Consider the following 12,194-nt stretch of genomic DNA (forward strand, 5'->3'; position numbering starts at 1 on the left):
AAAACCTGGAAAATAAAAAATAACTTTAAATGCAAATCAAATCCAAGGTATTAATTCCAACACAAAATATGTGATTGAAGGTAACTAATATTCAGCAATGCTTGGCAAAATCCTAAGAGAACTGAAAGGCTATGAGAAATGAAAACGTTATCCAGCTGAAACTATGGGGCAATTGTCAGGTAAACAGAACAGACTAAGCTTCCTCCATGTGAATTCTATATCCTAAAAGCTATGTGTTATTATGTAGCAATAATAATTTTAGTATGTTCCCAGATATTCGACAGAAATTATATTTGGAATTCAGTGCTGCAAGGGCTTGACTGTTTGTGCAGTTTGAAATGCTTCAATTTCTCAAGTAAAGTCTCTCTGGGAGCAATAGAGACCAAAAAGTGAATACAAGCAGAATTATAATGGCTCTATTCAGCCTGAAGAAAGGCATCACAGAGTGCAGATCTCTTTCTCTTACAAAGTATTTTCCCAAGTTTAGGTTTAGGCTCTTTAAGTCTTAGTCATGTAAATATGCAGTGTTCTTCCAAGTACATTTTTTATTGAGGCTTTCTTTGGCAGCAAACACATACTTCAGCACATTGGTTGTTTTGACCATTTCAAACAAAGAGACAACTTCATAAGGCACTTACATATAACTGAGTTGCACTGAATGTTTTTTTCAAGTGGTAGCAAATAGACAAGCAGAAGGGTAACTAGATGGATTTTTAGATATGCTTTATTTTTTAGATGTAAGTTAGTTTTAGAATGTGTTTTCCTTGGTTACATGATTCTAAAAATTATAGGGAGAAGAACAAATATTTTAAAAAGCATTTTCATTGCAAATTGATGTGACAATGCTGGCTGAGGTATTTTATGAGAGAATCCTGTTAAAAAATACGCTCGTCATCAACACTGAGTGGCATGAAAAGTAAAGTGACTTAGAGTACTTGGTTAATTTAATAGTTATTTAATTGAGAACTTAATTGGAGAAATATTGCCAGTTTTTAGAGACAAAAATGGGATCAGAGGTAATTAAAAGATCATAATAGTTAAATGAATTTATGATACTATAAAACTTCAGTCTTTAAGAGAGCAATCTGCTCTCTTAAGTTAAGGAATATATATATTGTTTGTTAGGCATGAATCTGGGTCATATTATGTGCTCAAACACCTGAGCATGTACCTAAAGAGACAAGGGAATTGTGTTTCATTGGTCAAGAATTAAATGACAACTAAAAGATTCTGAAACTATCAGTGAAAAAATGATCTTTGGTTCTGTAAAATAAATAAGATGGTAAGATTAATGTTTAAAAAGCTATTTGTTCCAAAACAGGAATGGTGACAGTATTTTACAAATTACTTTTGACACTAGTATACTTTATGAATTGTCTCAATGTTGTTCTCCTTACAGGCTTATACTGGCCTCTCCTACTGCTGCAACACCCTGCTGTGAAAGCAACAGTACAACAGCAAAGGAATATTAGAGAAGAGCAAAGAACAACAGGAATCAACCAGACACCCAAAGCTGCAGCTTCCCAAGCAGGTGCCTCATTATCTGAAGTATAATTTCTACCACTGTAGCCTTTGGTTTCATTTAAATGCTGCTTACTGCTGTTCAGACGAGGAGGAGTGGGCATGTGGGATAATGCCTCAGAAGACTTGGATATCAAAGTTGAGTGAATGGTCTTGTCTGAGCTGGTGATTGACCTAGTGCTTACTAAAGTTGTGCTTGTCCTCTCAGCAAAATGATCATCCAGTGGAAAAGTTTGTGTCCTGGAATAAGTAGTAACTTCAGTTTTTTTGACTATCAAGCTTATGCTGGAGTTGTAAGTGTTTGCTGTTAAGCCATAGCTGGTGGTAGAAGATGGAGCTTGGAGAAGAGAACTTGATGTGGCATTACGATGCTGGCATCTTTCCCACTCAGTGGTCTTTGTGCTGTTCTGTCTTTCATATTTATTCGGTGAGGAGAGAGTATCTGGCTCTTTGGATGTCAATTTTTCAAAAAGAAGAAGATCTGGATCAATCCCTATTAAATCATGAACAATATTAGTTTGTGTGTTAAAAGCACATCTGCACATCCACAAAAGGAGCACATGGAGACAGTGGCAGGTCAGGGAGAATGGAAAAAATGGGCAAAGTATTCTCAGAAGCAGGTACATTAATGAAAAGGGAAAAAAGTCTTATGCCTTTTCATTGCATGTACAGATTCAGAAGATTCAGATCTTCTAGCATAACCAACTCACTGTAATTTTAACATTTCCTATAGTTGCTATGTTTTCAGCCTTTATAAATTAAAACAGTTACCTGTTGTGATGTTGTACAAAATGACATTAATTCTAGATTTTAGTATGCAACTTTCCAATGCTGGACAAGACATGTGCAGGCAATTCATATTCTCATGAATGGCCCCATGGTAGAACACTGCTAGATTGCAGGAAACTGTAATTCAAAAAGAATAAAGTTGAGCTTATCAGCCTAATGACTGTTGCATTTTGCATGTTATTATGTTATTTAACATCAGAAGATTAATTAATACTGGACAGCTTCATAGTACTTTAAATCTGTGGTACACTTATTGTCATGAAAAATATTTAAGCATCCATAATTAGAAGTGTTTTTTATTTTAATGATTACTTTGCATGCTTCAAGAAAACATCATTAAATAGAAGGAAAAAGCAATCTCACCTGAAGAACTTGGCTTCTGTGGATATATTCTCTTTGGGATCTGTGATAGATCTTTTTGCATAATAATTGGGTAAGAAAAATAAGTCACAAGCCTATTCTTTTGTAAGGTAGGACAGTTCTTTGATTAGGAAAAATAATTTAAAAGCATGCTATCAGATATTTTACATTGTTTGAGGAGATATAAGGAACATTTTTTATTTCTTGTTTTTAAATTACTTCAGAATTTCTTTTTATCTTGTAAGATTAGCCTTCAGTAACTGTGCTATCATTGAGAATCCAGCAAAACATATTCTCTTATCAAACTTCTCATCAACATTTCTTGATATTTTAATTTGAACATTAATCAGCAATGGTATTTGTGGTAGTGACTACATCTTTTTGAGATTGTAAGGAAGCTACAAGCTGATTTAAAACCTATCTTTGAAATTCTATCTAATGTCTCCAATTTAGTTATGAATGTAACAAGTTTGTGCTTGACTATGAAACATTATAAAAATGAGTTCCAAGTTACCATTACTTATCTCTGTAAGATATTCACTCCCATGGTCTATGAGAAAAAGTTTGTTGTCCAAATAGGAAAAACATTGCTGAAATGTATATAGTTGTTTTTTCCTCACAATATTCACAACAGAAGTTGACTCCTCCCATGAATGCTGTTGGCAGTTACATTAGCTATGCCAATGTCAGGTTGTCAACATCATATTTTTGCTCTTAATTCAAGATTTCATCAAAATTTATCTTGACTGCTTTTAGCAACTGGTACGTTGCTTTCACCCTCTATGTCCAAAAACCTTTCAAGACTTGTGAGTTTTGCAGTCAAATTTAGGCACCACAGATACATACTTCATGTACACTCCTAAAATAGTGGACCAATGTGGTGTGATACAGAGAAAGTATAGTCTTGGACTTAAGACGAGCAGTGATTTTTCTTTGGATTGCACAGGTGTAAACACAGAACAAGAGAGTGCTCGCTCCAAGAAAATGGATATTCTTGTACATCAGAGAAGAAAAAATACATGTTCACTCTCCTTTCCCTCTCACCGTGTCTTAGTCTAGTACCATACTCCATGAAGAAGATTCCTCTTGGAATCATCATCAGTGATTTTTCTCTGCAGGAGTAGATGGTGATGAATCCCAAAGAGTTATTGTTTTAATGTTGGCATTGCCCACAAGTGTTGTAACACAGACCTCAACTTTCAAAGCAGACACTAAGATTTTCATGTGTTCTAGTGCAGTCTTCTAAAAAGTTCAGATTATCACATTTCTTTCCAGGGACTGAAGATGGAAGGACAGTTACAATCTGCCTCTGTTTTCCCACCTCAAAAAAAAAAAGATACTTTTTTTTTGCTATACTTCTTCAGATAAATATGTTTTTTATAAACAGATAAAAATTATGCACAATGTTTTTCCTCATATGTTGTGATGTAAATTTTAATGTATGTCATGACCTAGAAAAGAAACACTCACCATTCCTCAGAAGGCAGCAGGTTCTGCTGCATTGTTGGGGTGACACTTCTGCGTAAATCTTCAGCACCTGGGCTCCCCTCTTCTGTGATTCCTGCAGGTCAATCAGAAGACCTGGAAAGCGTCGGATCCAGCAGTTCTTGTAAAAGGTGGTAGGTGAACAGAGAGAGTCTGATTCCACAGCCAAGCCCAGGACCAACAGCACTTCTGCTACTGCCACCAGCAGAACCATTTCTTCAGTGTGCTTTCTCTTCCATGGATGCACTAAAGTTTGGACCAGCATTTTAAGAGCCAATTTCTTGAATGGTGAGGATACTGCCAGTTCTGCCAGGGACACGAACCAGGGGATGGTTTTTTTTTCCAAACAATTCCCATGATGCTCTTTGGGCAGCTGCTGGAAGAAAGCAGCTATTTTATGAGCTACCTACAATTGTAATAGTTGTTATTGTTGTTTTCTAAATTATTTGGAGGCAGTTTTTGAGAGATAAAAAGGCACAAGTTGTTTTCAGTCATTCAGAGAACTTCTTTCTCTCGTCCTCCATTTGTGTCTCTTGTCCTTCTAAGATCAAAGTAGGCATACAGCCTTAACACATGGCGAATACTGCTAGGCTCAGGAAGCAGCTCTGAAAGTATGCACTTGAAAGCAGGTCTGCCACTTTGTCCAGGCACACTATTACATTGAGCACAGAAGAAACAGCACAGTTTAGTTTCTTAACTTTTTTTGAATTATCTGTTGGTTTCAAACATAGTTTTCTTCTTCACTAACAAACTGAACTATCTAATTCTGCCAGGCATAGGTGGAAATTTGTTCCCCTTCCCTACTCTCTTTTCGTTGCAAAAATAACATGATTTTATTTCCAAAGATCTAGGTATAGATGAATATAACTGGAGAAGGCTGTACCCTACATTCATCTCTGGACAAGATAGGGGATCGAAGCCCTGTCCCCATTAAGTTTATGAATAGTCTTTATGGAATGATCTTTATGTGTTTTTCTGCTTATATTTATGCTTGAAAAAGGCCTGTAATAGTGAAAGAGAGAAAATACAGTTGTCATATGGGAAGGCAATTTTTCAAGCACCTGGTCTGAAACCTGAAACTCATAAATGTTTTGTTTCTTAAAAGGCCCCAGTCTGATCCCTGATTCTCACTTTTGGATGCCATGCACACAGATAGACTTTAGAATACTACAATACATGATTTGATCTAAATTCAATGGACTGTGTAGTGAAGCTGAGAGAATGGGGTAGAAATACAGTCATTGCAATAAAAATTGTGTGTTGAATATATGAAAATATTTTTTTTCCTTCAAGATTAGAATCAAGGAATTTCATCAGTTCTTCATGAGGTATAGATCAATTACATTAACCATTTTAATTCTTTAGCCATTATAGCTGTTGTCTGTTTTGCAAAACAATGTCCCCGGTTTGAAAATGAGATGACATGTATATGCTTTTGTTCCTTACAGAGCTCTTTAGAAGGTAGTAAACCTCAGAGTGAGACATCAGTGGAGTTATTGGGTATAATTAGGAGGATTCCAAATAAATGTCTGGTTTTATGCAGACTGCATGTCGATTGTGGGGAATACGTGAATTAAACTGTGAAGAAGAGTGTAAGTGGGCGATTCTTTAAGCCTCTGTCCTTAAAATTGGTGCTTGGCACTTGTTTTATTTAGTTTTGGTAGTTTGATGTGCATTGCTTTTATTTTCATCTCTGTGAAAATCACTACTTAAAACCTTAACAATATTTTAATACACCTGTTCTTTTGCATTCAGTGGACTGCACAGGGATGTTTTTAGGAATTTATCTACCATTGACACAAGCCCTACTGACAACGTTATTTGTCTCAGGTTTTTGTTTCAGCTTTCCAAATATTCCAAGGCATCACTTGATATAGGACATGGAATTTTGAAATATATGACTGTGTTTTGGCGTTACTTCCAATATTTAGTATGAATTTTGGATCTCTTTTATTCTGTGAGACTTGCATTTAAAAAATGTTGATTCCTGATTGCTTTCCTCACTCCTACCCTTCACATATGTCCAAGAATTCTGAATAACTAGAGGAATCATTTAACAAGGAGATAAATCTGATACAAAACAAGTACAAAACAATAGAAATATATTGAGTAAAGCTGCATATACCTTTAGTCCATTTAAATAAATAGAATTATTTCATGAGCAAACAATTAGATGTAATAGCTGGCTTTAATGATGTATGTATTTGCAGCTATATGAAGATTCCCCTGTGTCAGTTCCAGACATTAGGATAAAGTGCAAGACTGAACGTGAACATGTCTGAGCATATAAGCATCTCTCAGACCATTCATTAAGTCTTTCTCTGACACAGCAAGTGAGAGTATTCACTGTGCATAATATTTATTTCAGTATTTGCAAATATAGCTTGGGTAACCAGTCCTATTGTATACAGATCTGTGTTTTCGATGGATGTTTAAAATACATTTTTTCATTTGCCACGGTTTGCCAATAGATACTTTGCTAGTCTTAGTACCCTTATACTTTTATTCTTCTCTTCTTTTTTTCGTTTTCATTACTTGCCATTCTTTGTTTCTGAATAAATTATCAAAGCAGGAATAGCTTAAGGAAAGCTTCTTATTTAATGGAATATAAAGACACTGAAATAAAAAGTAAATGGCTGCTTTAAGCAATTCCCTTTAAAAGCAGAAAAAAAATGTATATTAAACTTCAGAGTCTTCTGCCAACTTCCCCATAGATTCATTTTGAGTTTTCTGTGGAAAATGCATATCTATTTATACAATTGAATGCTAAAATTTTGTTATTTGCAAGAAGGAAATACTTGAGTCTTACCTGCAAACCAGTGACCGACTGTTCCATGTGCTCTGCACGGAGAGAATCAAGAGACTTTTTCTATTAGTAAGGAGTCTCTAGCCAGTATCAAACCAGTGTTTCGTGTTATTTAGTGATTCTTTTCATCGATCTTCTCAAATTACTTGCTCAAAAACAAAAAGGCAGTTTCCTGTTTTCTGTGAGAACACAGATGTCTTTGCAGAACTTTCTCTAAAAGAGATATAAATGCACTTGCCACAAAGGAAGAGAATGATCTTTTTAATGATTCTTATAAACAGAAACAGTACCTGCGGTTCTCTACCTGGGCTAGCAGTGACAATGGCACAATCCAAGAGCTTCCCAGCACAAAGGATTCATCGTGGGGCATTAACTCTTTTTTTGCCTAATATAAACAAAACCAGACACTTTTTCTATAAAACATAACAGACATACACTGATATTTAGAACTATATTGGTTTATATGGAATATATGGTTCTAGTACTCAGAATATGTAAAGACCAGAAAGAAGACATATATAGTACAAAAAAACATTTCATAGAATCATAGAACAGAATCATAGAATGGTAGGGGTTGGAAGGGACCTTTAGAGATTATCTAGTCCAACTGCCCCTGCAGAAGCAGGTTCACCTAGATCAGGTCGCATAGGAACATGTCCAGGCGGGTCTTGAAGACCTCCAAGGAAGGAGACTCCACAACCCCTCTGGGCAGCCTGTGCCACTGCTCCCTCACCTGAACAGTGAAATAGTTTTTTCTTATATTTAAGTGGAACTTTTTGTGTTCCAGCTTCATCCCATTACCCCTTGTCCTGTTCTAGCTTCTATAGAAAAGAGAGATGTCCCAACCTCCTGACACCCACCCTTTTGATATTGATAAATGTTAATAAGATCTCCCCTCAATCGCCTCTTCTCCAGACTAAACAGCACCAGTTCCTACAGCCTTTCCTTGTATGAAAGATGTTCCAGTCCCCTGATCATCTTGGTAGCCCTGCGCTGGACTCTCCAGCACTTTCCTGTCCCTCTTGAGCTGAGGAGCCCAGAACTGGACATAGTACTCCAGATGAGGCCTCACCAGGACAGAGTAGAGAGGGAGAAGAACCTCCCTTGACCTGCTGGCGACACTCTTCTTGATGCCTCCCAGGCTGCCATTGGCCTTTTTGGCCATGAGGGCACATTGCTGGCTCATGCGTAGCTTATTATCAATCAGGATTCCCAGGTGTCTCTGCAGAGCTGCTCTCCAGTAGGTCAATCCCCAGGCTGTACTGGTGCAGGGGGTTGTTCCTTCCCAGATGTAGGACTCTGCACTTGTTTTTTTTCAAAGAGACTAAAAATGCTGAGGCTTTGATTCTGTTATCAGATCAAATGTACCTAAAACTACACTGAACATTGGCTTTGTTCACAAGTCATTTGTTGTCCACACTGTTATTGTCCTGTGATCCTCTGCTGAATGTCTTGAAGCCCCCTCTCAGCCTTAATGGAGAGGACAGTTAATGTTCTGGGCATTTATGCCGTTTGAAGAGCTATGGGAGACAGCAGTGGGAGTTGCTATGTCCCAACCAAGACCAGTGCCTGTCTGTCACTTTCTCCTTTTTTCTGCTCTTGTCAGTGATGGTTAAGCCGGTATGGTGAGAGAGGGACACATCCCTCATGATGTAAATGCAGACTAGACAGGACAGTTGGGCCTCCTGGACAGCCAAACATGTTGGCTTGTATCAGTTGTGCTTTAGGTTGTCTGTGACAGAGCAGTTGAAAGAGAGCAACTACCAGCTGAGAAATGAGACCAAAGCCTTCAGCTTCCCAGGTGAGGTATGAACCTGCCTATGTCCTCCTCTGAACATCAGTAAACTTATTTAATCAAATGTGCAGCATAATTCCATGCAATGTCAGCCCTCATAGTCTCTGCTGAAGTCTGGAGCTCTGTGCCTGTGTGTCACGCTGCATGTGAATAAATCTAATTGCATTGCAGGGCCTGTATTGAAATTATGTTTATCTTGTTTTTCTTATGTGTATGTGTCTTCCCTTTCTTACAGAGGTGTTAAGGTCAAACTTTTAACTAAGCTTAGTATTTTGATAATGATAGAATATATCAATTAAATTCACTGTAGCATAAATGATATAAAAGATCAACATAATGAATCATGAAATAATAAAATGTAAATATTTTGAAAAAGATATAAACCAAATCCTTTTGACATTATTGAAAATAATGTACTTGCTTTCTCCTTTAAAATTTCTTTGAAATAAAAACATTCTTGCAAAATATCTTACAAAACATTTTTTTGAGAGAACCACTCTGTCAAAAACAGCTATTAGTGGTCAGATTTTCATAGGAACCATATATCAAATTTTTTCCTGAATCTCACCTTTTCCAAGACTTGGGACATTTGAGTCAGGATTCTGGTTTCAGCCTCATCCCAGCAGCATGCTAAAAAGATGTGAAATATTACAGTTTCTGTTCCTGGGACATTGTGCAGACCATTTTTTAAACCCTTGTTTCAAAGAGGCTGCCAGGCCCTGAGATCCTCGGAGCTTGGCTTCAGGTAAAACCTCTGCATGAAGGCTGAAATCTCTGTGTTCAGACAAAGAGCAACAGAAGTCTTAGCCAGACAGAATTTATACAAATATAAATCTACTGGCATACATACAAACTTGAGCCAAGGTTTATGACAAAAGGCACAAAGTTTAGCAAAAACTGATGAATGAATGCTGATTTATGGCAGAACTCAAAACCAGTCAAAGGGGATGGAATTTCAATATTATGATGAATCTTACACAGCTGGTTACTTAGTGAGTCTTCCATGTGGATTACCATTCATCTTACCTAGTTATTATGTACTAAAATTCAGCTCTGCCTGTCTGCACCGGGATTTAAAAATATATGCTGTTTTAAAAGAACTCAGTTTACTCTCATCTAGACAGAGCTACCCAAGAAAATTCTGTCTGGGGATGGATGCATTTGTGCTGGACAAACATCCCTAACAGGAGGTTCAGCAGCTGGCAGAACACTGTCCAGGTTTTCTCAGGAAACACTTATTTCACCTGAGAGAGTTTCAAGGAAATTCTTTATTGGGTCTTTGGCATAAAAACCAGAACAGATTGAACACCATTGTAGCGATTTACATGCTCATGCTTCCGATCTGCTGTCTGGTGACTGAACTTTCCCATGATCCACAGAGAAACCCCACTAGCACTCAGATTGTTGGAACAGCCTTTTCACTGCCCAGAGAGAGCTCAGTAGCACACACTTTAGTATTAATTACTCATGAAATGTGACTATAGCAGGGATAATTTAAGTACTCGGTAAGAAATTATCAATATTAAAAAAAAAAAGCTACTACAAGTATTTTATCAGCAGTGTTACAGCATGCATGTGTTGCAATGAATAAATATTAAATCAAAAGATTTAATAGGGAATAAAGTTTAAAAGAGTGTTATTAGCAATAGGAGGGCCTTTTTTTTTTTTTTTTTTTTTCTTTTTAATAGCCATGCTAATGGCATTGGGTAAGAAGTGCTTTGTTTGGCTGCCAATCTGAAAAAAAGAGATTACCTTTATTTAGCAGCTCATCCTTCACAAATTATAGAGATTTCAGTTGAAATAAAATTATGCTTCAGTCAGTTCCTCTCAGAAATGCCAAGATCCTTTAGAACACTGATATTTTTAATGCTGAAATACTGCAGGATATTTCCTATGTTCCACAGATGTTTACTTTGTATCCTTTGACAAGGAAAATACTAAACAATGGCAGCAGTTGGTGAATCCTTTCCAAAAGACTAATTCCTCTCTTAAATAATTCCACTGTTACTTAATACACAGTTCCCTGGCAGTACAGTAAAATTCCCTGGTGTCTCATAGGGAAGAATGTGGCACTTTATATTTTATATTAGATAGCATGTATATTCTAAATATCCCCAGATTTTGTTCCAGTTCGTATTTTAGACTAACAAGGCTGAAAGGAGTTCAGTTTTTCCTTTGTTTCTTCCCTCTACATGCTCCTTTCCTTAGAGCAATCAGGTTGATGTTACTTTCTGGTACTTGTGTATTATACAGTGTCCCTGTGTTGAATCAAGAAGTTTGCCTAAAATGAACACAAAACTACTCCAGTCTTCCTTTAGGCACTGTACTGGTGCTTATGAGTTTGGTTCTGCTCTGCTGCAGATTTTTTGTGTGATCTTGGGTTAGACCCACAAAGAAATTCAAGCTATAGTCCATGTATACGTAAACCAGGTTTCCTGCCAACAAAAGTATTTGTCATTCCAATTCCCAGTCACATTTACTTTTGTTACCCTTCTTTGCTGTGTCTTGAGACTTACCGATCTGGAGACCCATCCAGCTTACCACACAAAGCCCTTGAGTGGTTCACAGAGAAAAAACAAGCAGCCATGGTTTCCTAAGTAAATCTAAGCAGTGTTAAATAGTTGAAGTTTATCTAAAGAGTAAGCAGGCTTAAGCCTTAGCACACTAAGCAGGCTTGCACCAGCCCTATATGCTTTATTTGCCAATCAAGAAGCATGAGCCAAGTTCCACGCAAAGCTGAAAGCATGCTGCTTCCATCTAGTTATCTCTGGCTTTGATTTTCCTATCTTTGTAGCAGCAGCAGCTCCTCCTGGTTCTCTGTTTCCTTGCTTTTGCTATGCTGGAAAAAACAGGGCTATAGAAATATAGAGGCAGAGAAAGGGTCAGAAGCTTAGGTTTTCCATATCATGGTTGAATGGTCTATTACAATGTAGCTGCTGTATAAGAGACCTTCTTCCATTTCCAAGTCTTTCTAAAAGAAAAGAGTGATCTCTCTTAGGCCTTGGAAATAATTCAGGCATTAACTACAAGAATATAGTTTGGGCACCAAGCACAGGAAAAAGTGTCTAGACTCTGAATCCCAAGCAGAAATGGCCAATGCATCTCTAGAGTGAGAGAGCCCTTGTTGACACTCTCTGATGCCTTCCTGCTCCATTTGTTGGCACTTGAGAATCCTTTTCCTTGAGATAAATTTATCCCTCGGGCACTGTAAAGGGAGATCTGACCTATCTAAAACAGCTTGAAGATTTTACTCCACAAGCCAAACTCTAAAAGTTAAGTATTGAAAAGCTGTGCATAGTTACCCTTGTCTTCCTCTCTGAGCAAATGCCTTGTTCTTCAGGGTATGTTTTTTTATCACACATTCATTTAATATTTACCATGGTGCAAACTTGTTTTCATGTTGTTTTGTGCTTCAGTATGTTCTTAAAAGAATGATGG

At 37.2% G+C, this 12,194-nt stretch overlaps 1 protein-coding gene across 1 annotated transcript; it reads right to left on the bottom strand.

The window, feature by feature from the left end:
- Positions 1-1,337: 1,337 nt before the first annotated feature.
- On the bottom strand, positions 1,338-4,369 carry MANSC4 (MANSC domain containing 4). Its single transcript, XM_010209043.2, has 3 exons — positions 4,141-4,369; positions 2,293-2,427; positions 1,338-2,014 (listed from the first exon to the last, which is right to left on the bottom strand). Exons 1-3 carry the CDS (start codon positions 4,367-4,369, stop codon positions 1,338-1,340), a joined length of 1,041 nt encoding a protein of 346 aa, XP_010207345.2.
- Positions 4,370-12,194: the final 7,825 nt, after the last annotated feature.

This window comes from Colius striatus, chromosome 1 (genome assembly GCF_028858725.1).
Source record: "Colius striatus isolate bColStr4 chromosome 1, bColStr4.1.hap1, whole genome shotgun sequence".
NCBI classification, from domain to species: domain Eukaryota; kingdom Metazoa; phylum Chordata; class Aves; order Coliiformes; family Coliidae; genus Colius; species Colius striatus.

Coding starts and splice junctions, on each gene's coding strand:
- MANSC4 (XM_010209043.2), bottom strand. CDS start 4,369: ATGGTTCTGCTGGTGGCAGTAGCAGAAGTGCTGTTGGTCCTGGGCTTG. Junction 2,428..4,140: donor CTGCTGCCTTCTGAGGAATG/GTGAGTGTTTCT, acceptor TTTGAATTACAG/TTTCCTGCAATCTAGCAGTG. Junction 2,015..2,292: donor TTTGTACAACATCACAACAG/GTAACTGTTTTA, acceptor ATGATTTAATAG/GGATTGATCCAGATCTTCTT.